Genomic DNA, 26,640 nt, shown 5'->3' with positions numbered 1-26,640 from the left:
CTGTTATTTGTAAAGTCGGCTAATAGCTATTCATAGCTAATGTTGTTATGTTTGCAACCCGACTATAAATAAAAATTTGTATCTTGTATCTTGTATCTGTATGTAAATACAAGCCTCTGAAAACTGATATACAAGAGAAAGTCGAAATAAACGTTAATAAGTAGGTGGATTATATGGGTAAAAAAAAAAAAAAAAAAAAGCCGAATTTAGTGGTGTTTAGCCTACTCCCAAAGCTATCGTAACAAGATTACGCTTCTGACAGAGTAAAAATTGAACTTCCGGTTTAAGCGGCCTCCACGTCAGATTTCTAGAGGTGGCAGGTTATTTCCAAGTTTGTGTCGCTCTCAGGCATACTAATTTGATGCATATTGTTGTGATTAAAACGTGATTATGTTGACTAAATTTGAAACAAAATCAGCACGTGTAAAAGGTAAAGTTTTGATTTTGTAATATGAAATAAGGCACTGTCTCAATCAGGAATCGATCTAGTCCTGGCTACCAAAACTCTAAATGCCGCTTTTTTATTTATTTTTTTTTTCATAGTTGCGGCTTTAGAGTTTTGGACCAGGCCTACTATGAAACCATACCAAAATAAAAAGTTGTCCAACTTTTCGTCGCAAACGTAGTCAACTGAAATTTTGAATGAAGAGGTATGGGTATCTTGATAAAGTAATCACTTCTACATCAGTTAACACCATTAATCAAATTCTGCAAGCAAATCTTACAATAAAATCGCCGATTTTTACAAGTCACTGTTAGATCAGCATCATTTCGGGGGCCATTGTTGAATAGCTACGAGATTCTCGCATGACGTAACCGCGCGAGCCGCTAAAATATACATGTAGAGCACCTTGTAAACAAAAGAAATGATTTATACATACAAGTTTTCTTAAGGATTTATATATGAAATTAATAATTCAAATCAATTTCAATAAGAAATAACCATTTTCCCAAGTATTTTGGCCACCGGGATGCTAATGCAACTTAAAACGCGAAGCGGCACATGTAAGTGCTCTCTTAGCGGTTCGCGCGGGTGAAAGGTCAGTCTCGTATTTCAAAGGAGCAAGATGGCGGCGTAGAGTAAACGTTTCCAGCCCTTTTTTTATAAATTTGGGGAAGGGTACCAGGTCCCTTTTGGAGGGGAAATTTACGTCGCAAAATCATTGTTTGGAGGAATATATTTGCTGAAAAGTTGTTAAAATCAGGACTGAAAATCAAAACTAATTTCATTTTTTTTTTGCATGGGGAATTTTTGGCCAAGGTGGGGAAAAAAGTATACTTTTTAGATTGGGGAATGGGGCCGAATTTCGGCCCTAAAATCAGCATAAAAAAAGGCCTGGTTTCAGACCAGTTCGAAATTGTCAGTTAGTTCTGCCATCAGTTATGGGTTTTAATGCGTAAAATTTGGCACAATGGTAGATATTAGTACTATATATTAACTGATCAGAAAGTGCTGCTGCCGATTTCTTTTAAAATGTACAAACGCGAGCGTGTCAGATTTCTGGCACGATTATTGGTATGATTTCCCTACGGAGTACACTTCAGCTCTCCCGTCCAAATCCAGTATATAAACCGAGAGAGCTGAAGATCTTAAGCTAGAATCGATCCGACTTTCACTCGTCCCATAACATTTTAAAACATTTTAGGGCCCCGATAATGTTGTTATAACTTCTGACCTAACCCTTTTATATATTTACAGTGATGTATTTATGTATGTCTGTTGTATGTGTGTGTATAGAATATGTCTATGTATATATACAATGGAATATTATTAAACTGATCAAACTGAACTTTTGAAAAGAACTGTCTAATGATAGCACGGACCGAAGGACACATTTTTCAAGTCGATAGTAAATATCTCATTCAGTATATCCCATGTTACCGTAGGGGGATCAATCCCGATTTTCGTCGCTTCGCGCAGGATCGATTCTCTATCAGTTTAAAGGTAGATTTTGGAATAAAAACAACACTGACCATATTTGTACTGATGCGCAAGATGTTGCGGTTCGGACAAGTTATGTTGACGTTTATTAGGCATAAGGAAAAGCGTAAAAAATTTCTTCCAAAAAATCCAAAGTCAAATGCTCTGTGCACGTGCCATATCTCATTCGGTATATCGCATGTTACCATAGAGGAATCGATCCCGATTTCGTCGCGAAAATTGGTAGGATCGATTCCCTATTACATTACTGTCCCTTAGTAACCAACATTGTAACTGACGCTATTTTACTGTATATTCTGATGGTTGCGTCCAACAAGTTGTGGCATAACCCAATTTGTTTACCTAACCAGGTTGGACTGCAACATTGGCACACTGATTCTTGCGAAAAACTGAGTTCGTAACACATGGTTATTTTTGAATTCCAGCATCAATTTTTTTATATTTAATGAATTTAATTGACTTCAAAATGTAAGAACTTTTAACAAAATTCATAAAATCATACCATAGACAGTCTGGGGTGTAACTGTTTCAAGTTATCGCAGTTTATAACACATTTGAGTTATTGCTTATACTTCCATAACTTGTTTCAGTTATCATAAAATATTACAAAACCCTCCTGTGCCAATTCCTCATTTTAAATGAGACTAATGCTATTATTTCCTGAATCCTTGGCCTTTTATCTTTCCAGCTATGCAGTAAAATTTTTTACGCAAGGCCAATAAAGTTTTACGCAAAAGTTTTAAAGCTGTAAAACTCTTAACATCCCATTATGCTTATCAGGTCATGATCAGACTAAAAGAGAATTTGATTAACCACAGTTTGATACTAATTTCACTTTAAAGGTCACTTTGTGAGAACAGCAAAAAGACTTTTTTTGAATAACTATCCCGAGTTAACAATATTTTATAACTAATGAAGGTTATAAAATGCTTGAAAAAGTAACTGAAATAGGTTACATAACTTAAAACAGTTACAGAAAACTTACACCCCTGACTGATAGAAGGTTTAAATTCACAAAAATTTCCATTAATAATGATTCTTTACCGCTAGATTTGTTTTCAAAATCAAAATAAAGAGTACCTCGATCATGTGACAACTGCAATGATGGGCAAAATATTGCAGACAGCGGTACCCATTTGAAACTTTTGGGTATATTGTGTTTTCAAATAGTGTTGCATGTTTCATTTTATGCCAAATCAAAGATATATTAGATTTAAAGGTGAGTCTGTGGCATTTGATTTGATGAAATTATCAGGTGACAGACTTCTGGCACGATTTCTGGTTTAGGTATCAAAACCGGGTTAGTTTCAGTTCAGAGATTCACAACAGCATATAACGTCTCTGAAGCTTAATTATTTTAGCTAACACAGAAGAAGAATAGCCAGATAGGATCTGTTTCTGGATAAGTTGTGTTTATTACTGTAATATCTTTTTGGCAGTGAGTAGGGGTCCGTTAACCGGACCTCTAGACCCGGAGTCTAGCTGTCTAGAGGTCCAATAGTCGGTATGAATACTGAAAACGTTATTTACAAAGAGGAGATAGTATTTTATCATTTCAAAAGATAGCTAAAAAAAATTCAGCTTCAGGGATGTTTATATGCTGTTATGGATCTCTGAGATGAAACTAACCCAGTATTGAAACCTAACCAGACATCATGACAGAAGTCTGTCGGGCTATAATTTAATCAAGTCAAATTTTATGTCATGGACTCCCCTTTTACTTTAATTATCAAAAAATTTGTATGGGAGAGGGGCTCTTCGGAAATAGCATTTTTGTCCTGTTTTATTTAGGGTCTAAGTATATGATTACAGGTGCCAGTTAATAAGTTACAAGTATCCTTTATTTTTGTACCCAGTTATTGGCATTTTGCTTCTCTTTGATCCAAATAAAAACTGCAAAATCATTTTTCAAATTTATGTGAAATTTTGAAAATAAAAGCTTTATCTTTCAGGTTTATCCTTTCATCCAAAGAGACCATGGGTATTGACAAGTTTGTTCAATGGTGTTATACAGCTATGGGACTATCGTATGTGTACTTTGATAGACAAGTTTGATGAACATGATGGTAAGTATTCTCAGCAGAACATACAGTTTCCAGCTTGATGACCAGTTCGATGAGCCAGATAGTAACAGAGATATACCTGTTTTACAGCTGCTGCATTGTTCTGAAGTTTAACTTGTTTACAGAATTTGTCCAATTTTTATTAATGATTGTAAATTATTATTGAAACTGTGGCATTCAATGTGATTCTTTATTCAATTTCTTTTGAATTTTTACTGATAAATGAACTGCCACATGTCTTATTTATGGTGTAGAGTTAGTACTGGCAAAGAAGCTAGGAATGCTGATATTCGGTTAAGAAGCTGATGGTTGTATATAATAAGCTTGATCTGCATGCCTACCCTGACAGTTTTATACCCATCCAGTATCTGGTTAAGAAAAATCATGCATTTTGTAGGACTCCATAATGCCAAAGCAGTAGTTAACAAATTGAATTTCTGTTTGTGTGTCTGATAGAAGAAAGCTCTGGGGTACTCTTGAGTACCACTATAGAGATATTTATTTAATATTTCTGCTGTGTAATCTTTTCATAATTTATTTTTTTATCAAACTGTCTGTATTTCAGGACCCGTCAGAGGAATATGTTTCCACTTCCAGCAGCCTCTTTTTGTTTCTGGTGGTGATGATTACAAGATCAAGGTTAGACCTCGAAGAATATGTTAAATATATTTACATTTCATATTAATCAAAAGTGCAGGACAGGAGTTATATTTGCTTTATTCAACTATCATTTATTTTTGATAGTTTGTACACAAGTGTTTTTGTAGATAGGCTAAAATCTTGAGTGTCAAAGAAAACAATCTTAAGTTTTTAAAGGCTATAGCAATCAGAATTGAAACTACCAATTTAGACATTTCTTACATTTTTACTCTTCTTAAAGAGTTTTTTTTAATGGTTTACTCTGTTGTAGGAATTTCAAAACTTTGACAGTATGATAGACTATTTTATAATGTACAGGTATGGAATTACAAGCAGAGAAGATGTTTGTTCACACTACTTGGACATCAGGACTATATCCGAACCACAACATTTCACCATGTAAGTTTATATCAGTTTCAACATTTGACTCATCTCCTGATCACCTACTGGTGTGAGCTTATGAAATACTTGGGAGGATAAATTGACTGGTTTTTATTAGCTCAACTGTCCCATAGTGACAAGGTGAGTTTTTGTGATCACCCTTCGTCCGTCGTCAGTCCGTGCGTGCGTCAACAATTTTGTGTCTGCACGATAGTGGTTTCGTTTATGATTTTATTTTAAGCAAACTTGCACACAACTTGTATCACCATAAGATCACAGTTCCTTTCTTGAACTGACCAGATCCCATTATGGGTTCCAGAGTTATGGCCCCTGAAAGGGCCAAAATTAGCTATTTTGACCTTTTCTGCACAATAGCAGCTTTATTTATGATTTGATTTTTACCAAACTGGCACACAACTTGTATCACCATAAGATCTTGGTTCCTTTCTTGAACTGGCGAGATTCCGTCATGGGTTCCAGAGTTATGGCCCCTGAAAGGGCCAGAATTAGTTATTTTGACCTTGTCTGCACAATAGCAGCTTCATTTATTATTTTATTTTAACCAAACTTGCACACAACTTGTATCACCATAAGATCTTGGTTCCTTTCTTGAACTGGCGAGATTCCATCATGGGTTCCAGAGTTATGGCCCCTGAAAGGGCAAGAATTAGCTATTTTGACCTTGTCTGCACAATAGCAGCTTCATTTATGATTTGAATTTAATCAAACTTGCACAAAACTTGTGTCACCATAAGATCTCGGTTCCTTTTTTGAACCGGCCAGATCCCTTAATGGGTTCCAGAGTTATGGCCCCTGAAAGGGCCAAAATTAGCTATTTTGACCTTGTCTGCACAATAGCAGCTTCATTTATGATTTGATTTTAACCAAACTTGCACACAACTTGTATCACCACAAGATCTTGCTTCCTCTCTTGAACTGGCCAGATTCCTTCATGGGTTCCAGAGTTATGGCCCCTTAAAGGTCCAAAATTGGCTGTTTCGGCTTTTGCAGCCATATAGAGACTTCATTTATGGTTTTATTTGATTACAAACTTCCAAAATGTCTTCAACAACAATAAATCTTGGATTCCATGACAAAACAGATCCAATCGTAGGTTCCAGAGTTATTTTATATCTGATTACCTCCCCTGATTGTAATATCAGAATGGATTTATATCAGTAAGTACTTATAGGACGTATTTAAAATTTCATTATTGTTATTAGTTGGAGTGAGACAATCGGAGTAGATAACTATGGACTGATTTTATGTCAAATTACCTCCCTTTATTTCAAACTAAAATGGGTATATCTCCGTAACTAATGAAGATACTGATCTGAAATTTCATTTATGTCAACATTTATTTGGCAGATCTTTCTTTTGTTCACTTACAATATATATATTTTTTTTAATTACTTCCCTTTTTCGTTACTATAAATAGCTTATTTTTAGTAACTTTTTAATTATTAGCCGTAGGGAAAAACCGAGACCACTTTTCTGTGGTACAACATGGATGGTACCTCCAATTTTTAGGTGTTTTTTGACACATCTATACCTTGTTAGAAATTTTTTTCTTTTTGTTTAAATTCTCCCTTTGTTGTTCCTGTCCTTTGGATTTAGATATTTTTTCTGGGGACCTTCTTGTCCTCAAGTGCAATGATAACAGGTGAGCGATATAGGGCCATCATGGCCCTCTTGTATGCTTTGTATTTTTAGTTCACTACATGTACAAAGTTGTGATAAGTATATTATAATTATGAACTGGGGTTGAGGAAGTGGTTTAGATTGCTTGTAGACACTTTCCCCGCATTGCTGTTGGATTGAATCATGTGTGTTTATGAATTTTGTCATATGGGAAACAATTAAGATACTGTGTGGAATTGAGTCTGTCAAGATTCTGCTCCTGCTTGAAATAGTAATATTAAAACAGTTATTATTTATGAAGCCAGAGACTTGATTAATTAGCAGCATTGCCTTTGTTTGCTGTTGGGTGTTTCTAAGAATAAAAATATAATTTTCCATACTGCAGCAGAATCTCTGTGTTTTTCTTTACTGTAACTCACTAAGAGAGTCGGTGTTTTTCTTGTATTGTAGGAGTATCCATGGATCCTGAGTTCCTCTGATGATCAGACTATACGTATTTGGAACTGGCAGTCGAGAAACTGTATCTGGTAAGCTTTTGTGGTTGTGATTGCACAGTGTGGCTTTCTCATTCTTCTATTGTATATATATAAAGATATTTGTTTGTTTCAGTGTAAGATCAAAACATATTTCACTGAGTGAACACTATAATGCAATATTTTCACGAATGGTTTCACAAGTGAAATATATTTTCATCTTTAAATACACATAAAACAAACATTCTATTCATTTTATGTTTTGGTAAAATTTACCCATTTGATAGTTTCTCACTGTGAAAATTCCAGATATATTTCACTCTTATATTTCCATAATGCACTGAAATACAAGTTATAAAAATATTTGGAAAAGGCGATGTACTTTATATCTGTTAAAAATAGTTTTTAAAAAAATTGCCTGCAGCGGAGAGCTGTTTAACTTTACTGGTTGAAAGATTATGAATTGTGGAAGTCTTGCTCTTTTCTTAACTTAGTTGTGGAATAAAAGCTGTCTATACATTTGATTTGGCATTTGTAAAAATGGTAATGAGATTGTTGTGGTTTCCTCTGGTCTGTGCAGAAATTCTGCTTCCGCTTAGCATTTCACACCTGTAATTGTTCATCTTGTTTCAGTGTGCTAGCTGGTCACAGCCATTTTGTGATGTGTGCACAGTTCCACCCCTCAGAAGACCTGATTGTATCTGCGTCACTTGACCAGACTGTCCGAGTCTGGGACATCTCGGGACTGAGAAAGAAAAATGTTTCGCCAGGTATGTGTTTCTTCATCATATGTCATCAAGCGGGCATATATTTTGAGGATTTGATGGTTCACTTTGATTATAGTCCTTCTTTTTTTCTCCTGTGAAGTACTATAGTTTAAATCGAGTTTCACTGAACACTGGTTCTAGGGAAAATGAACTGCGTGCTCATATGCCATTATGTTATCAAAAGATAGTTCTTAAGCAAAAAATTAAAATGCCTCAAAATGTGGGCCATATAAAATTGGACCTATTTTCATGTTAAATATTCTGACATGTAAATTCATGTACTCCAGGAATAGAATTACATGTTGTTGATAAAAATATCTCTACCTATTTGAAAAATTACTGTAATGTACATGTTTTCCCTTGATTCAGTTCATTGATTTTGATCTATCTGTAAAAAATGCTTCAATTTCTTACTTTAACTGTCATCATTTGTTACATTCTAAATTTTTAACGGGTTCAAATGCTGGTTTAATTATTACCTACAGTATTTTTTTTTTCTCAAAACTTCATTTTCTAACTACTCTTTCTTATTTTCATCTTATTATCTAAACTTAGAATTCTGTGCTTCAATTTTGCAAGAGTTTCAGCAAGACATTGAAATGTAAGATAGTAAAACTGGTCTTTTTTCTCTGAAATTCCTTGTGTTCATTGCAGCACCATGTATTTTTTTCTAACTTCGGATAGAATATTGCACGCATGGACAGCTAAGCACAGTCTGAGGGCTGAGCGCAAAACTGTTGTAAATATATATAAATTAAAAAACAAGATACATGTACAATAGTTTCACCCTCAGCCTTCCAGCTGTGTTGTAGTCAAAGCTTTGTAAATGTAGAAAAAGTTTGCTTGCATTAATGACTTCCTAGCCGTTTCTAGTATGCTGAAGCTCTTGCAGAGGGCTGTTGACCTTGACTTCAAGGTCAAGACTTGTGTTTTATTGAGAGATGTTGTTTGGTATTTCAGAACAGTCACAGAGTGAGTAAATCCTCCCTGTATAAGCATGGCAATATTGATATGTCAATTCCCCACCACTTAAATGTTTTAGGAAATGAAATATTTCAGTGACCACTGGTGTTACAAATTTTTGGATAAATGATTAATGAAATTCAGTGTTCTTGTTGCTAAAGTTATTGTAATAATTTGAAAAGCATGTTGTATGAAACGTTGCCTCGGTAGGATTCTTTTGCCCAAGGCTGATTAATTAAAGTTAACACTACATTGACCCTTTGACTGTTAAATAGACTTTGTTGTATTTTGGTGACGATGTACAAAAGGGTAATTAAAAAAAAGAGTCTGATCAAAAAAATAAAAGTCATAAAAATTTCTAAATGAAAAATGTGTAGATCCTTTAATTCCTGCTAGTTTGTAGTGAAAACTGAAAAAGCTTATCAAATATGCAGCCAATGCTGGAATGAAAAACTTCATTTGCACCTTTACACTCATAATTTTTTAAAGTAAAATTTCATGGCTTAGTATTCAGTTATTAAATTTGTGTATTTCTATTCTCGTTGACAGTGGAGAGTTTACATTAAACAAAAGATCTTGCTAATGTTAGATTTAATGTATACGAGTTTTGTACATGTTATAGGACGTTTTAGTTGATACAGGAGTTTCAGTGCCTGTAAAGCACATTTTTATGCCCCAACTTTGGGGGGAGGCATATAGATTTGCTCTTGTCCGTTCGTCCTTCCGTCAGTCTGTCCATCCGTCCGTCCTTCTGAAAATGTTGTTGCGCGTAGCTCTGAAAGTATTTGACGTAGAGTTACAGAACTTTATAGGAATGTTGGTCAGCATGTGTAGTTGTGCACCTGGGGTTTCGCGTCCGGATTCATTCAGTCATGTAGAAGTTATGGCCCCTGACTTTGTAAAAATTGGTCATTTTAGTGTTGTGTCGCGCCTAGCTCCAAAAGTATATGACCTAGAGTCACAAAACTTAACAGGCATGTTGGTCAGCATGTGTAGTTGTGCACCTGGGGTTTCGTGTCCGGATTCATCCACTCATGTAGGAGTTATGGCCCCTGACTTAGTAAAAAATTGGTCATTTTAATGTTGTGTCGCGCATAGCTCCAAAAGTATTTGACCTAGAGTCACCAAAGTTTACAGGAATGTTGGTCAGCATGTGCAGTTGTGCACCTGGGGTTTCGCGTCCGGATTCATCCAGTCATGTAGGAGTTATGGCCCCAGACTTAGTAAAAAATTTGTCATTTTAATGTTGTGTCGCGCATAGCTCCAAAAGTATTTGACCTAGAATCACCAAAGTTTACAGGAATGTTGGTCAGCATGTGCAGTTGTGCACCTGGGGTTTCGCGTCCGGATTCATTCAGTTGTGTAGGAGTTATAGCCACTGACTTAGTTAAAAATGGGTCGTTTTAATGTTGTGTCGTGCGTAGCTCCAAAAGTATTTGACCTAGAGTCACCAAAGTTTACAGGAATGTTGGTCAGCATGTGCAGTTGTGCACCTGGGGTTTCGCATCCGGATTCATTCAGTATTGTAGGAGTTGTGGCCCCTGACCTGGGAAAAAATTGTCATTTTAATGTCATGTAGTGGGGGCATCTGTGTCCCATGGACACATTTCTAGTTTCTGAGACAGTTTTTATCTAAGACATGTCAAAATTTGTTCAACCATGATCCCCCTCTTTCGATTGTGTGGAGGGAAGTATCTTTTACTAGACTGAGAAAGGAAACTGTTTTGGTTTGGAACCAAGAAAATAGTCCAAACAGTTAGATTAACAATTTGTATATCTGAAAATGTGATTAATGAACAGTTTACAAAAAAAACATCATCAAAATCTAGAAAGAATATGCCATAATCTGTTAAATCTTGTTTTATTTTTCTTTTTATTTGTTTCTTTTAATGATTTATATCTAAAACAGTTCCATATTGCATGCATACTGATAAAATTGGTATGATAGTCTTATTAATAAAGAAAATCGATCAAATTGTTCTGCTGTTTTTGAAAATGAAAAGGGAATGTAAATCTATGTCACATGTATATTCATGATTGTAGAAAGTTTAGCAAAAAAGAAGTTATGAATAGGCAGTACATATGAACATAATTCTGTCATTGCCGGTATTTCACCCTAGTGAATGAGAAAGAAATCATAAATATGTTGGCAGTTTCTAAATCATAAATATTTATATATGGCTAGATACTTTGACATAAAGGAAGTTAGATACATTCTGTTGTAATACGGCAATAGTAATAAGACTGGTTGTGGAAAATGGTATAATGGTAAACTGTTAAAAATTTGGTGTTGGAGACACAGAATCTAAAAGTTGTGGTGATTACATACATTCCCATAGTAAAGTCTGACATACGGTATATGCTAATTTTGATAACTTGTCTTACGCTAAACAAAGACAAGTAGTCGTTTCTGAAAACTGTGAGCAGGTCAGTAAAAAAGAGCACATTTTACAGCCTTCGCTGCACTGGACAGAATGCACTTGTCAAAATTTTACAGTAATTTTGAAACATAACACAGTCTAGATTTTCATTTATAGTCTTCTATACTGTACTTGTCTTCTGCTACAAATCTTAATTTGTTAGAATGATTTTGCTATATGTTTCTATTTTGTACTATGTAGCTCATTTTAAATCCTGAAAGACTGTTTCATAAATGAAAAATCCATTTCATTTTAGAATATCCATCATAACCAGTAACTAATCGATAAAATTAAAAACTAAAGTTTCTTATGAAATTTGAGAAATATAGAAATGCTTGAAAATGTTCATCTGTCTTTTGGTAAACATTTACAAGTTAATTAAAAACACAAAGTTAAATGCCTATCAAGAGTTAAAAATATGCTTCTAAATTAAATGTGTGGTTCTAAATGAAATGTGTGAAGACAATTTTAAACAATTTTGACAGATTATAGACAGGTGGGTCATGTTATTATAGGAAGACAGATTAGGAAAAGGTGGAAAATGTAACATTTGTGTATTTTAGGAAGACAGATTAAATTTCCAATATTAAATTTAAAATTTCAGGAGCCACTTCCTTAGAGGACAGACTGCGTAGCTCGGGGCAACCTGATCTGTTTGGAATGTCAGATGCTGTAGTGAAGCACGTACTGGAAGGTCATGATAGGGGAGTTAACTGGTGTGCCTTCCATCCAAACCTGCCCCTGATTGTGTCTGGAGCAGATGACAGACAAGTTAAACTTTGGAGAATGAATGGTAAGTCAGGACATTTCTTCACACATCCAGAGTATGGGATCAAAGTCTTTAAACTTTGGAGAAAATAAACTTATCAGTGTAGAGAAGGCACCGGTTGTGATAAAATGGGGGAAAATGCATCATATATGAAGGATTTAGGGGAAAATAAGATATCAGATGTATCGGTTGAAAAAAAAAGACATATACCCCGTTTCTGTAATAGAAACTGGTACAGTAGTACAAGCAGCTGTGGGTGGGGAGCTGTAATAATACCCATTGACTTGGGGAATGACATCGGTGGACATAGACTAGCTCCTAGACTATGCTATATCTTTTTACATTTTTATGATTGAACGTAGTGAACTGAGCCAGTCTATATCCTATGTCCAATATCACAGTCAAATTAGTAGTAACTTTAATATCAGTGACAATCCCTTTTATTTATAAATGAGCAGGCAATAACCATTTCAGAAATGAAAACAATTATATTCTCTCACTCAAATGAAATAGTTTATAGTATTACACACAAAATTCACAAAGAAAATGTAAAATGATAGCCTTTTATCAGACTCTGTTATACATGCATGCATCCAGTACTACATTCGTAAATGTTTTAAGACACATATTTATCATGGCTGTCCCAACAGTCTCTCCAGTATGTTCCAGACCTTGAGTAATCGTAATCAGTAATCATAATAAACTGTAATCGATTACAGTTGTACAAGTATTCACATGTAATCAGTCAATCAGATACAATTTGTTAGTGATATCATAACTGTTCTTCCAATATGTTCATAAAAAAGCACTTCTCTGACAACCAGGCAGATTGACAACAAATGAGCTGTGCCATGGGAAAACCAACATAGTGGCTTTGCGACCAGCATGGATCCAGACCAGCCTGCGCATCCGCGCAGTTTGGTCAGGATCCATGCTGTTCGCTAACAGTTTCTCTAATTACTATAGGCTTTGAAAGCGAACAGCTAGGATCCTGACCAGACTGCGCAAATCCACTATGTTGGTTTTCTCATGGCACGGCTCAAATGTTTTATTTCATCATTAAAGCTCGATCAATTTCTTTGTTTACTCTTGTTCTGATTTCTGCTAGCTTGATTTCTAACTGTAATATCGGTTTTCCTGCAACATAGTGCATCCATAACTTGCTGTCTGAACCTTGTTCCACTGAGAAAATACAGGATAAAGTTCACAGCATGGTTTGTGTAGAACAGGAGGTTGAATATAGCCCAGATAATCTCTTGTGTCTCCGTCATGTCATTTTCCGCGTCAATCCATACTGATCGCCCAAGAAGAAAAATGATAACCGGTGATGTACAGATGAAAAAGACAAGGTTTACCAAAAGCAACGAAACTGTGATCTGTTTTGATTGAGCATCTGCCCTGTTGATAGTTTGTTGGTTTCTGGTGCGTCTCGTCTCCTCTGGTGCTACACGTTTTCGGCTGGTTGTAAGCTTTCTCACAATAATGATTCCACCGACGAGTAAAGTTGTCTCGGGAATTACAGTGATAAGTATGATGCTCATTATTTGAAATGCACCACTGTAAAACTTCCCATAATTTGGATTTTTAAACCAGCACACTTTTATCAGATGTGAAGACACCCCAGTACCTTCTTCTGAGAAGGTGGCATTTTCTACAAGTTGTGAAGAACAGTTTGATGTTTTTTTTCAAATTGAACATGCTACAGTTTCTGTTGATGTCAGAATCCTGCCTGTTTGATGTTGTTTCTGTAAGATTTGTAATCAGATTTTCATTTACTGCGAGTGTCTCCGTGTCACTGTTTGCGTTTGTGTTTCCGTTTGACCTGTTTGGTATTTCTTTGTAAAACAATTCAAAGCCGTACAGAACATGACCATAGAATAATATCAAAGCTATAGCAGAAGTGCCGGAGATAATGACTGCACTTTTAACCGTGCAGAACGTTTTCATCTTATACGGCTTTACTGTGCTAATTACTCGCTCAATGATCACTGCAACAAGAATGCTAATAGCAGCGTTCGACACTAACGGTGTCCCGGGATCCCGAGGACACCAAAAATCCGCAAGGGATCCTAAAGTTCACAATTTCGGTGTTCCGTCGGGACTCTTGATTTTCAGATAAAATATGATTCTAAAAAAATGAAATTCCCCAGTCTTGTTCGCTCAAACATCGGTCTTTTGCTAAGCTTCAGTAGACCCGAGGTCCCGGGTTTTGACCCGCGAAAATCGGGAAAAACTCGTATTTTACCCGCATAAATTACGGCACGTGCGTCGGCTTGACTCGCGGAAATTTACTTAGATGCGTTTCAAGTTCGATAGTTCTGCCCCCTGTCAATCAAAATCCAAGTGAATTTCAATATTGTTCGCCGGCACAAGCGGAAATATGGCAGTAGGCGGAGCGTCGTATGTTAATTAGCTATCGACAGATGTCAGTCACGCCACGCGCCAAATGACACGTGCTTATCTCGCGGTTTGTATTTAGTACAATATGCCTTGTCATTATCAAAGGTGTTTATTGATCAATGTTTACAAGTTAATTGATAAACAATGCAGCCTTAGATTATCGTGTTTGTACCATTATTTTGTGTGCTCGATACGATTACATGAGCCGGTCGGCCGTTACGGTCTATAACAAATTTATTATCATTGCCGAGGCTTTGTTTGGGCAAAACAAATTAAATAAGCAGAAATTATACGTGGTATGATGAGAAAATAAAGTTAAAACAGTTATCTTTTCAAGAACTTTTAACTGTTACTTTTGTTTTTCGTATTTGTCACTCGTTTTCTAGACCGACATTTTCGAACATTTTTATCATTTCTTACAAGATTTTTCTAGTACAAACTAAAATAAAAAGCCAATAAAACGTCTGCATTTATAAAAAATATGATCACTGTTGCCAAAGCAGCTCTTATTTAGAAGAATTTGCAGATAATAAAAGCATGCAAACACTAAACCCCACCCACTTTTAGGCAATGTGCAAAATAAAACAACTAAAATATGAAATGTTTAAGAAAATCTGTTATGACCAATGTACTAGTTTTAGATAAAGTCTGTGGGAGTTGCATTAATAAGGCCTAAAAAATCTTTGTATCTGGTAACATGCTCAAAAAACTAGGGTAGGTAGGTCGGAACATTTTTTTTTATTTAAGGGAGACTTTTCGGATTTTTTTTTATGTCAAAAAAATGATTACAAATAAGGGGGTTATAAGGGGGAATGAACTAGGCGGCATACATTTAGAGGAACTACAACAAATGGCAGAGGAGTGCGATGGTAGTGAAGATGAGGGGGAAGAGGACTTGGACAGAAATGACATTATTCTTTTACAGCAAAAGTCATACAAGCTATTGTTGTCATTGATGTAAAATGGAAATAAAGTGGAAATAAAATACATGTAGTACTGTAAACAGTTGTGTTTGTTAGATTTTAGTTTTTTCATGTTCTTACCACATTTTGTTATCAGGGACTCCTAATTTTCAGCAGGGATTCCTAAATTTCCCAGCAGGTATTCCTTTGGGATACCTGGCAAAAAAGTTAGTGTCGAACGCTGAATAGAGACAGCGCTGTCGAAGTACGTAAGAAACCAGTGAAACTTGCACATTCCGTTGCTGAAATGACGAACGTCTATTCCGAACATGTAAATTAGCCACCATCTTGGTAGGGAAATTGTCATCACTAACAGATCAGCGATTGCTAACACTGTGAGGAACACTGTTGTTGATGATTTCTTTTGATTCTTTTTTGAAAGTACGATTATCGTAATAACATTTCCCACAATCCCTACGCAAAAGACAATCGGCGTTCCAATGATCCATATCAACCTCGGGATTTGGGAACCACTTTGCTGCCCGCTGTCCATTTTAGTCGCAGTAATTCTCTGTCAGCTTTTCACACAATCAGCATTTGTTTTTCTCTATATCCAACAAGCATCTTTTGCTGGTGCATCGATCTCCTGTACACAGACCTCACTGAAATGGTCAAATTAAGTCTTTCCAGCTCTAACTATAGAGACATTGCAGCTATGCAGACATGGACATTTCAAGTTTTTTTTTTGGATAAATTTTATCTAACTCCTCCCTCTATTGTTATTCTAGTCATATGATTGTCAAGTTCTTACAAGTGGTATCACAAACAAAATGCACATAGTCTGTTGTGTAAACTAGGTCAATCATATTTGACAGTCTGGATTGGACAGCCTGTTCTATGTAAACATTAATGATTGACAGTTTTGGATCCGTCCATTGCAGCTATGCAGACATTGCAACAATATAGCTTTGCAGATTTTGCATTGTAAGTAAAATATGATAGTAAATTAAGGAAAATATTCCTTAGTGAAATCCCAACATCATACTTTAAACTCTATAGAGTGAAATTAAACCTTTCATTGCGACTTAACAATCCTTAAAAACAACCTTTTCCAGAAAATTAATTGTATTTTCCAGCAAATAATAGGGAGTGGAATTTCTAATCAGGTTTTATGTATGACTTCATTTAGTGGTGCTGGATTTCACATGATGATGTGTACCTTTCTGTTTTGTCTAAGGGTAGTTTGATCATAGGTTCATAATGAAATTCTCACAGGTGTTATTTTTGTCTCATATGGACCCAGTTGTTTGAAACTTTAACAGGCAATTAAGTTAACAGTCGATTAACTTTTAGGTTATATTGCATCATTTTAGAATACTTAGAAAAACAGAATGTACATGTATAAGTTAAGGAATATGAGCACTGAAAACATCATGCAGTAAAATCAAAACATAGTACTAGTGTTTCTCACAAAGATTGATATTTTGAAACAGAATTTAATCTATGATTAGTTTAAAAGCCTGTCAAAGATTCAAACCACTAGACCATGGTCTTCTTGTATTCAGTTTACTATAATAAGGTAGTGTTGAATGTGATAAGTATCTGAGAGATAGGTATAACTATATATGAGCTGCACCATGAGAAAACCATCATAGTGGGTTTGAGACCAACATGGATCCACACCAGCCTGTGCATCCGCGCAGTCTGGTCAGGATACATACTGTTCGCTTTCAAAGCCTTTTGGAATTAGAGAAACTGTTAGCAAACAGCATGGGTCATGACTAGACTGTGCGGATCCTTGCTGGTCGCAAGTGCACTATGATGGTTTTCTCATGGCGCTGCTCATATTAGGGATGATCTGTTGTTGTTATGGCGCAAAATTCTGCCCAATTCTCCGCCGGAAAATGTATGTATGTGTGTATTTGAAATGTCGAAAACCCAAGTGTTGCAGAAGACACGTTTATATATTTTGATTTCATTTCAGTGTTTAATCTGCTAATATCTATTTCAGATTCAAAGGCCTGGGAGGTTGACACATGCCGCGGCCATTATAATAACGTATCATGTTGTTTGTTCCACCCGAGACAGGAGTTGATCCTCAGTAATTCCGAGGACAAGAGTATCAGAGTATGGGACATGAGTAAAAGGTAAAATATTATCTGTTTCTTGTTTGTTTATCACTTAAATGATGAAACGTGGCAACTGTTGTAACATAATGAAATTGGGCTACTGGTTTAACATGATGAAAGTTGGTTATTTTGATGTTGTGATTTTAATGCTTACATTTTGTGATTAAAATATTGTATGAATGTAGAAAAAACTTTTTTTACAATGATTGTCGCAATTGTTATTCTTAGAACTGGTGTTCAGACATTCCGCAGAGAGAATGATAGGTTCTGGATAATGACAGCCCATCCAACACTGAACTTGTTTGCTGCGGGACATGACAGCGGGATGATTATCTTCAAGCTGGAGCGGGAACGCCCTGCGTATGCTGTCTATGGTAACATACTGTACTATGTGAAGGAGAAATTCCTGAGAAAACTCGACTTCACCACCAATAAGGACGTCCCAGTGATGCAACTTAGAGGGTAAGACGAGAGTAATGGTCCTTTTATTGTTTGTAAATTTAGCTTGCAACCCCTCTTCACGCTTATTACACTTTCGATAAAATCAAATATTGAAACAAATTACTGTATTGTGAAATGATTTCATTGTAGTAGGAATTAATTTGGAATACGATCTATTCTAAATTATGCACATTATTTGTTGGTTGTTGTGCCATTATATCTTGGTTGTCCTACAAAATTTGAAAAAAATTAATTGAAAAAAAAATAGACTTGCATATAATTATTACTTAGTGTTTTTGCATGTATAACAAGAATATGCACCCAAGTTTGAATTTGAAATGAATAGGACATCTATTGATACGATGCTGTGTAGAAAGAAAAATTCAAAGGAATAGTTATGTTTGTAAACAGATTGTATTTAATACTTTCAGTGGATCAAGATCTCCTGTGTTCTCCATGTCGTACAATCCTGCAGAGAATGCTGTACTCCTTGTCACTGTAAGTTACACTCTAAAATCTCACATCCTCTTTACCACTGTAAGTAACACTCCAAAATCTTCCATCCTCTGTACGACTGTAAGTAACACTAAAATATCACCAAAATCTCCCATCCTCTTCACCATTGTAAGTTACACTCCACCATCTCCCGTTCTCATTACCACTGTAAGTGACACTCCAAAATCTCCCTCCCTATCTCTTAACCACCATAAGTTACACTCCAAAATCTCGTATCCTCTGTACCGCTTAAGTTAAACTCCAAAATCTCACATCCTCTGTACCACTAAGTTACACTCAAAAGTCTTACATCCTTTGTACCACTGTAAGTTACACTCCAAAAAAATCTCCCATCCTCTGTACCACTGTAAGTTACACTCCAAAATCTTACATCCTTTGTTCCACTGTAAGTAACACTCCAAAATCTCCCATCCTCTGTACCTCTGTAAGTTACACTCCAAAATCTTACATCCTTTGTACCACTGTAAGTTACACTCCAAAATCTCCCATCCTCTGTACCACTGTAAGTTACGCTCCAAAATCTCCCATCCTCTTTTTACCACTGTAAGTTACGCTCCAAAATCTCCCATCATCTTTGCTACTGTAAGTTACACTGCAAAATCTCCCATCCTCTTTACCACTGTAAGTTACACTCCAAAATCACCCATCATCTTTACCACTGTAAGTCACACTCCAAAAATCTCCCATCCTCCTTTCCACTGTTAGTTACACATCATAATTTCCGGACGTCTTTGTTATTGTATGTTACACTTTAGAATGTACGTTGCACATCAAAATCTCCCATCCTGCAAACAGTTTTATTGTCACCATCTAGACCTTTTGTTATGTGTTTATGCTATGTTTGCGATTTTCTGTGTATTATTGATTTTGATAATTGCACCTTTTAGATAAAAATTAAGTACCAGTTTAAGAGTCCCTGATAAAGGAGGCTGTTTAGCATTGTTAATGGCTGAATTTCATATGTATAAGTTAATATTTGTTTTACAGCGCACAAGTAATGTAGAGAACAGCACGTATGATTTGTATGCCATTCCAAAGGAATCAGACTCAAAGAATCCTGATGGTAGGTATATTGTGTTGTTATATAATTGTTCTCTTTTGGTTGCTTGTAGATTTCTACATGATATCTGTATGATTTTATTATGAAAAATTACTTGGAGAAAAAAACTTGGGGTTGGGACCTGTGTGGCTGAGTGGTTAAGGTCACTTACTTCAAATCACTTGCCCCTCACCGATGTTGGTTCAAGCCTCACTGGGGGCGTTCAGTTCTTCATCTAAGGAAGCCATCCAGCTGGCTTACAGAAGGTTGGTGGTTCTGCCCAGGTGCCCGCTTGTGATGAAGTAATGCATAGAGGGGCACTTGTGGTCTTCCTCCACCATCAAAGCTGGAAAGTCGCCCTATGACCCATAATTGTGTCGGTGCAACTTTAAACCCAACAAAACAAAAACAGAAAGACTGGGAGAAAGATCGGAAATGTCTTGAAGATGCTTATGGTGAATAACTTAACTTTTACCCTGCTAAATTTCTAAAATGGACTGGTCCACCATTCAATTTTGACAATACCATATATTATTCGTAGGGGAGTTTAATGAAAATTTACTGATACACTGGTCGCCATGGCAGAATCACTTGCCTAAAGGTTAAAGAATTAACTGTATAAAGATGGTGATATTTTTCTAGGAATTTTGATTGTTTTAATAGTATCCATAGTTTCTTTACAGAGCTAATACCCTGTCAACTACTTTAGATGAAAGTAGCTCAAAATAAAGAAATGGATTATTCAGGCTAAAAATCCCAATTTCTTCGTGGTTTTAGTGATAGAGCTTGAATTTTATGCTTTTTTGGGGGTTTTGTTTGTACTGTAAGGAATCTAATATGACTTTTTCAGCACCTGAAGGAAAGAGGTCCTCTGGATTGACAGCTGTCTGGGTGGCTAGAAACAGGTTTGCAGTGTTAGATAGGAGTCACTCTGTAAGTATACATTACTGTTGCAATAACTTACCAGCAATGTAAAATGTTTCCTGGCGGAGTACTTTGCTAACTACTAAACTTATTTTCCTGACCACTTTCAGCTGTAGCCATACCAAGTGTTTAACTGATGTGTTTGAAGAAGACATCCAGGTGGTTTATACATGTTTGGTGGTTCTACCTGGTTGCTGGCACATGCCTGAAAAGTGCTTAAAAGGGCACCCATAGTCATTGTGAAATATTAATGCTGGAATGTCTCCATGTGTAAATTCTCCTTTAATTCCATTAAGCAAGCAAACTTGAGATATATTATGCTTAAAGAATACCATATAGCAGAGGGCTTGATTAACTATGTTGATAGCAGTAGTTATGATATAAATCAACAGAATACAAAATGCAAACAAATTTTTTTAGAAAAACTAATTTTATTTGCGATCACTTTGACAGTTACCTTTAACAAGTTAAAAAAGACTTCATTCCTGACATTTATTGTTCGAAGATCTATAAAACAAAACAAGTCTGAAAAATTAGAAATTAGAAAATAGACTGAAATCTCGTTTTTCAATGAAGACCCTTTCTTTGCTCTATCATTAAAGACCCTTTCTTTGCTATGTTTGTCATAAATTCCCTTTCTTTGCACTGTTTAGAATCTTTCTTTGCACTTTTGGTCAAAAAGACCCTTTCTTTGCACTTTACTTATTCAGTATTGAGAAGTTTGATGTTTTGAACACAGTAATAAATTGTTTCATGAGAAAACGGACATTGTTGATACTGTTATGTATTATTTCTGTTGTAATAATTGATTTGAGTGTCAACTTAATTGATAAATGTGTTATTCAGATTGTGGTTAAGAACTTGAAGAATGAGATAACTAAGAAAGTACAAGCACCAAACTGTGAGGATATATTCTATGCTGGTACAGGCTGTCTACTTCTCAAGGACAGTGATAATGTTACGCTGTTTGATGTCCAACAAAAAAGGTGAGAATTTGTGCAGTTGTTTAATATATACTTTAGAATCATATAATTTTGTGTGCAAGGCATTTAATGGTTTTTATGTAAAAAGCTACTCCTAAACCATTTAATTTGGTGGGACAGAAATCTTGTACTTTGGCCAGATCACCTGTTGCATGGGAGCCCACCTGCTTAGCTCAGTAGGGACAGTGTTGGTCTACGGATCGTGGGGTCACGAGTTCGATCCTCGGGCGGGGCGTATGTTCTTCGAGACGATTTGATAAAAGATATTGTGTCTGACATCATTCGGCCTCCACCTCTAATAATTCTTGTGGGGAAGTTGGCAGTTACTTGAGGAGAACAGGTTTGTACTGGTACAGAATCCAGGAACACTGGTTAGGTTAACTGCCCGCCGTTACATGACTGAAGTACTGTTGAAAAACGGCGTTAAGCCAAAAACACAAAATTAAGATACCATATAGCGGGTTATTTCTGCGGTAAAAAAAATTTGCATTTTGGTTCCAAAAATTGTGGAATAAATTTCTGCTTGTTTCATTTCTGCGTTTTCACATCAAAAGAAGAAAGAAATTTCTGCGTTTTCGATGCCAAGAAGAAAGTAATTTTCCGCATGATGCGTCGTCGTGAGAAACAATAAACTAAAATTTGTTCAGCAAAGTATTTTCTGATGCTAGCGCGGTCAGGAGGTGTGTATAATACATATTTGACCCTGGATTTAAGGGTCGCTGCAGTTCCAGAAGTTCCCGGGGTAAACGGAGAAGTGATTACATTCCTTAATCTATCTTTTACTTCCTGAAGCACACTTGCCAATTAAATCCTTCGGATTACCTTGGGTAACATAGCGTGAAACAACGGTGGTGAAAAAAATACAGATTCATTTGCGGTTTAAATTTTTGCTTGGTAAATATTCTGCTGGAAATATATTTGCGATTATACCGAGAGACCCCAGAAACGCAGAAATATTCCACCCGTAGAAATAACCCGCTATATGGTAGTTCTGCATGTTTGATAGACGTGAATTGATGACGTAATGCCATTTATCAGTATAACCTAGAATGAAGCCTAGATTCGGCATACGGAAATAAAAATCATTTTATGAATTAATGGCAACCCATGAGTAAATTTATTACAACGGCAACGTCACTCTCTTTCTAAAGTTAAAATATGATATTAAAACAGCTGAAATGTGAAACAATTCAAAACAGTATTTTTAAATCTAGCTTGAATTTTGGTGATTACTTTAATCATGGGGAAATATCTCAAAAACAAGCACACAGACATATGCATTTTATTGCGCCATTTCATAGGCTATATATTTATAACTGTGAGAAGTTTCATTTAAATTCTCATTGTAAAAAAATTTCTGTTTGCGGATATGATATGAAACCCATTATGAAAATTTGCGTGAGATCAAAAATTTTCAAATCCGTCTTGCAAAAACTCAAGCACACGACACTATCTTTTGTTATTTGCTGAATTTTCTAGGTATATTCTGATGTTTTGAAAAATCTGGCTTTAATCAAATTCTACATTTTAGTTAAAATTTTGATCCAAACTACCTTAATGAGAGTTTTACATGTAGGTTGGGATTTAATTTCGCCCCCACGAATATTAGTGATTTTGCAGTATATAGTTCGTGCGGATATTGATTTGTGGATTTTTAGCTCACCTGTCACAAAGTGACAAGGTGAGCTTTTGTGATCGCGCGGTGTCCGTCGTCCGTCGTCCGTCCGTGCGTCCGTGCGTCCGTGCGTCCGTAAACTTTTGCTTGTGACCACTCTAGAGGTCACATTTTTCATGGGATCTTTATGAAAGTTGGTCAGAATGTTCATCTTGATGATATCTAGGTCAAGTTCGAAACTGGGTCACGTTCCATCAAAAACTAGGTCAGTAGGTCTAAAAATAGAAAAACCTTGTGACCTCTCTAGAGGCCATATATTTCATAAGATCTTCATGAAAATTGGTCAGAATGTTCACCTTGATGATATCTAGGTCAAGTTCGAAACTGGGTCACGTGGGTTCAAAAACTAGGTCAGTAGGTCTAAAAATAGAAAAACCTTGTGACCTCTCTAGAGGCCATATTTTTCATGAGATCTTCATGAATATTGGTCAGAGTGTTTACCTTGATGATATCTAGGTCAAGTTCGAAACTGGGTCACGTAGGGTCAAAAACTAGGTCATTAGGTCTAAAAATAGAAAAACCTTGTGACCTCTCTAGAGGCCATATTTCTCAATGGATCTTCATGAAAATTGGTCAGAATGTTCACCTTGATGATATCTAGGTCAATGTCGAAACTGGGTCACGTGGGGTTAAAAACTAGGTCAGTAGATCTAAAAATAGAAAAACCTTGTGACCTCTCTAGAGGCCATATTTTTCATGAGATCTTCATGAATATTGGTCAGAATGTTCACCTTGGTGATATCTAGGTCAAGATCGAAACTGGGTCATGTGGGGTCAAAAACTAGGTCAGTAGATCTAAAAATAGAAAAACCTTGTGACCTCTCTAGAGGCCATATTTCTCAATGGATCTTCATGAAAATTGGTCAGAATGTTCACCTTGATGATATCTAGGTCAAGTTCGAAACTGGGTCACGTGGGTTCAAAAACTAGGTCAGTAGGTCTAAAAATAGAAAAACCTTGTGACCTCTCTAGAGGCCATATTTTTCATGAGATCTTCATGAATATTGGTCAGAGTGTTTACCTTGATGATATCTAGGTGAAGTTCGAAACTGGGTCACGTAGGGTCAAAAACTAGGTCGTTAGGTCTAAAAATAGAAAAACTTTGTGACCTCTCTAGAGGCCATATTTCTCAATGGATCTTCATGAAAATTGGTCAGAATGTTCACCTTGATGATATCTAGGTCAATGTCGAAACTGGGTCACGTGGGGTTAAAAACTAGGTCAGTAGATCTAAAAATAGAAAAACCTTGTGACCTCTCTAGAGGCCATATTTTTCATGAGATCTTCATGAATATTGGTCAGAATGTTCACCTTGGTGATATCTAGGTCAAGCTCGAAACTGGGTCATGTGGGGTCAAAAACTAGGTCAGTAGATCTAAAATAGAAAAACCTTGTGACCTCTCTAGAGGCCATATTTCTCAATGGATCTTCATGAAAATTGGTCAGAATGTTCACCTTGGTGATATCTAGGTCAAGTTCGAAACTGGGTCACGTGCGGTCAAAAACTAGGTCAGTAGGTCTAAAAATAGGAAAACCTTGTGACCTCTCTAGAGGCCATATTTCTCAATGGATCTTCATGAAAATTGGTCAGAGTGTTTACCTTGAAGATATCTAGGCCAAGTTCGAAACTGGGTCACGTGGGGTTAAAAACTAGGTCAGTAGATCTAAAAATAGAAAAACCTTGTGACCTCTCTAGAGGCCATATTTTTCATGAGATCTTCATGATTATTGGTCAGAATGTTCACCTTGATGATATCTAAGTCAAGTTCGAAACTGGGTCACGTGAGGTTAAAAACTAGGTCAGTAGGTCTAAAAAGGGAAAAAAAAAAAACCTTGTGACCTCTCTAGAGGCCATATCTCTCAACGGATCTTCATGAAAATTGGTGAGAATGTTCAGCTTGCTGATATCTAGGTCAGGTTTGTAACTGGGTCATGTGCGGTCAAAAACTAGGTCAGTAGGTCGAAAAATAGAAAAACCTTGTGACCTCTCTAGAGGCCATATTTTTCACGAGATCTTCATGAAAATTGGTGAGAATGTTCACCTTGATGATATCTAGGTCAAGTTTAAAAGTGGGTCACGTGCCTTCAAAAACTAAGCCATTAGGTCAAATAATAGAAAAACCTTGTGACCTCTCTAGAGGCCATATTTTTCAATGGATCTTCATGAAAATTGGTCAGAATTTTTTATCTTGATGATATCTAGGTCACATGTGCTCAAAAACTAGGTCACTATGTCAAATAATAGAAATAATGACGTCATACTCAGTTCAACACTGGGTCATGTGGGACTAGGTGAGCGATTCAGGACCATCATGGTCCTCTTGTTTAACTATTGAAGGTAAAATGAGTGGGAATTTTATTTTTTCCAGTGGAATTTGATTTCCTGCATTGACACATCTATAAAATCCAAGAAAAATAGTTCCCCATTAACCCTCACCATGCTAAATTTCTATGATGAACTTGTCCATCTTGCAATTAGGACAGCACCAACTGTTAAAGGGGTGCTAATCAAAATAGGGAACAGTGCAGATCTTGATCAGACTGCATGGATGTGCAGGCTGATCATGATTTACACTGGCAGCAAAGGCAGGATCAATCTTGTCCAGCATGATAAAGGTTAATGTTACAGGTTTTGTAATTACAGTGAAGTTTTTGCTTTACGTGCGTAAGACAAGTAGGAGTGAAAATTTGACACTGGAAGAAGTAATTAATTTCTTACATAATGAAAAACAATATTCTAATGAGGAAATTAAATACAGTAACACGAGAGTCACACTGTCAATAATCTTGTTGTTTACATTTTGAGAGTGGAATTTAAGGTACTAAATTATGTATAACATTTCATTTAGTAATTATAATGCAGCTGTTTTTTGCAGAGACCAAAAATGTAAGATATTGGAAAGGGGATGGTGAATTATTTGTCATGTCATAATAAGAATACATGCAGAAGTAGTTTGAATGCCACTAGAGCTAGATACTGCGAAAATCATTAATTTCCTTGGGGGACTACTTTTTCATGGATTTCTTGATTGAGTCCATCCACAAAATTAAATTCCAACAAACAAGTAAAATTTCCATTTCATTTTCATATTCAAAATTTGATGTCCACAAATTCGTATCCCCATGAAATAGCCATATTGGTAAAAACCACAAAATTTAATTGTCATGCCCACATAAAGAATTTCACAGAAATGATAACAGTTGACATAGATATTTGCACTGTCAAGGACACTACAGCTCTCTGCATGGCTAAGTAAGTTATCTGTGAAAAAAAGCTCTCTTATAATTCTGTCTTTGCACCAACAAAAAAAAAGAAAAACACAAATTAGGATGGCCTTGCTTAGTTAATGTTTGTGATAATATGAAGGTCTGAAGATGTGGAAGTCAGATTATATGAAGGTTAGGTGTTGTGAACTTTTAATGATGCGAAGGTCTTGTGATGTGGGTCGATGGGCCGGTGGTCTAGTGGTAACACGCTTGACTGCCAATCCAGAGGTCCGGGGTTCGAATCCCGGTCCAGGAACTGGAAATTTCTGAGATGCTCTTGAGTGTCTCCCACCAGACTAAGAGGCC

At 36.1% G+C, this 26,640-nt stretch overlaps 1 protein-coding gene across 2 annotated transcripts in view; it reads left to right on the top strand.

Moving 5' to 3' along the window:
• Positions 1-266: 266 nt before the first annotated feature.
• Positions 267-26,640, top strand: part of LOC123559924 (coatomer subunit alpha-like) — a 45,750-nt gene continuing 19,376 nt past the window's right edge. The window contains exons 1-14 of one of the 2 annotated variants that reach the window (XM_053552103.1): positions 267-430; positions 3,895-4,008; positions 4,571-4,644; positions 4,963-5,043; positions 7,117-7,193; positions 7,773-7,909; positions 8,867-8,878; positions 11,894-12,082; positions 17,372-17,507; positions 17,718-17,951; positions 18,362-18,428; positions 19,434-19,509; positions 20,336-20,418; positions 21,256-21,395. In XM_053552103.1, coding sequence (XP_053408078.1) covers positions 391-430; positions 3,895-4,008; positions 4,571-4,644; positions 4,963-5,043; positions 7,117-7,193; positions 7,773-7,909; positions 8,867-8,878; positions 11,894-12,082; positions 17,372-17,507; positions 17,718-17,951; positions 18,362-18,428; positions 19,434-19,509; positions 20,336-20,418; positions 21,256-21,395 — 1,460 coding nt within the window. In that variant the 5' untranslated portion in view covers positions 267-390. The remainder of the gene's footprint in view (positions 431-3,894; positions 4,009-4,570; positions 4,645-4,962; positions 5,044-7,116; positions 7,194-7,772; positions 7,910-8,866; positions 8,879-11,893; positions 12,083-17,371; positions 17,508-17,717; positions 17,952-18,361; positions 18,429-19,433; positions 19,510-20,335; positions 20,419-21,255; positions 21,396-26,640) is intronic. The other variant, XM_053552104.1, reaches the window with a different exon arrangement.

The sequence above is a fragment of the Mercenaria mercenaria genome, chromosome 10 (genome assembly GCF_021730395.1).
Source record: "Mercenaria mercenaria strain notata chromosome 10, MADL_Memer_1, whole genome shotgun sequence".
Classification (NCBI taxonomy): domain Eukaryota; kingdom Metazoa; phylum Mollusca; class Bivalvia; order Venerida; family Veneridae; genus Mercenaria; species Mercenaria mercenaria.
Note: the sequence above shows the minus strand (reverse complement) of the source record. Positions and strands in the feature narration are given on the sequence as shown.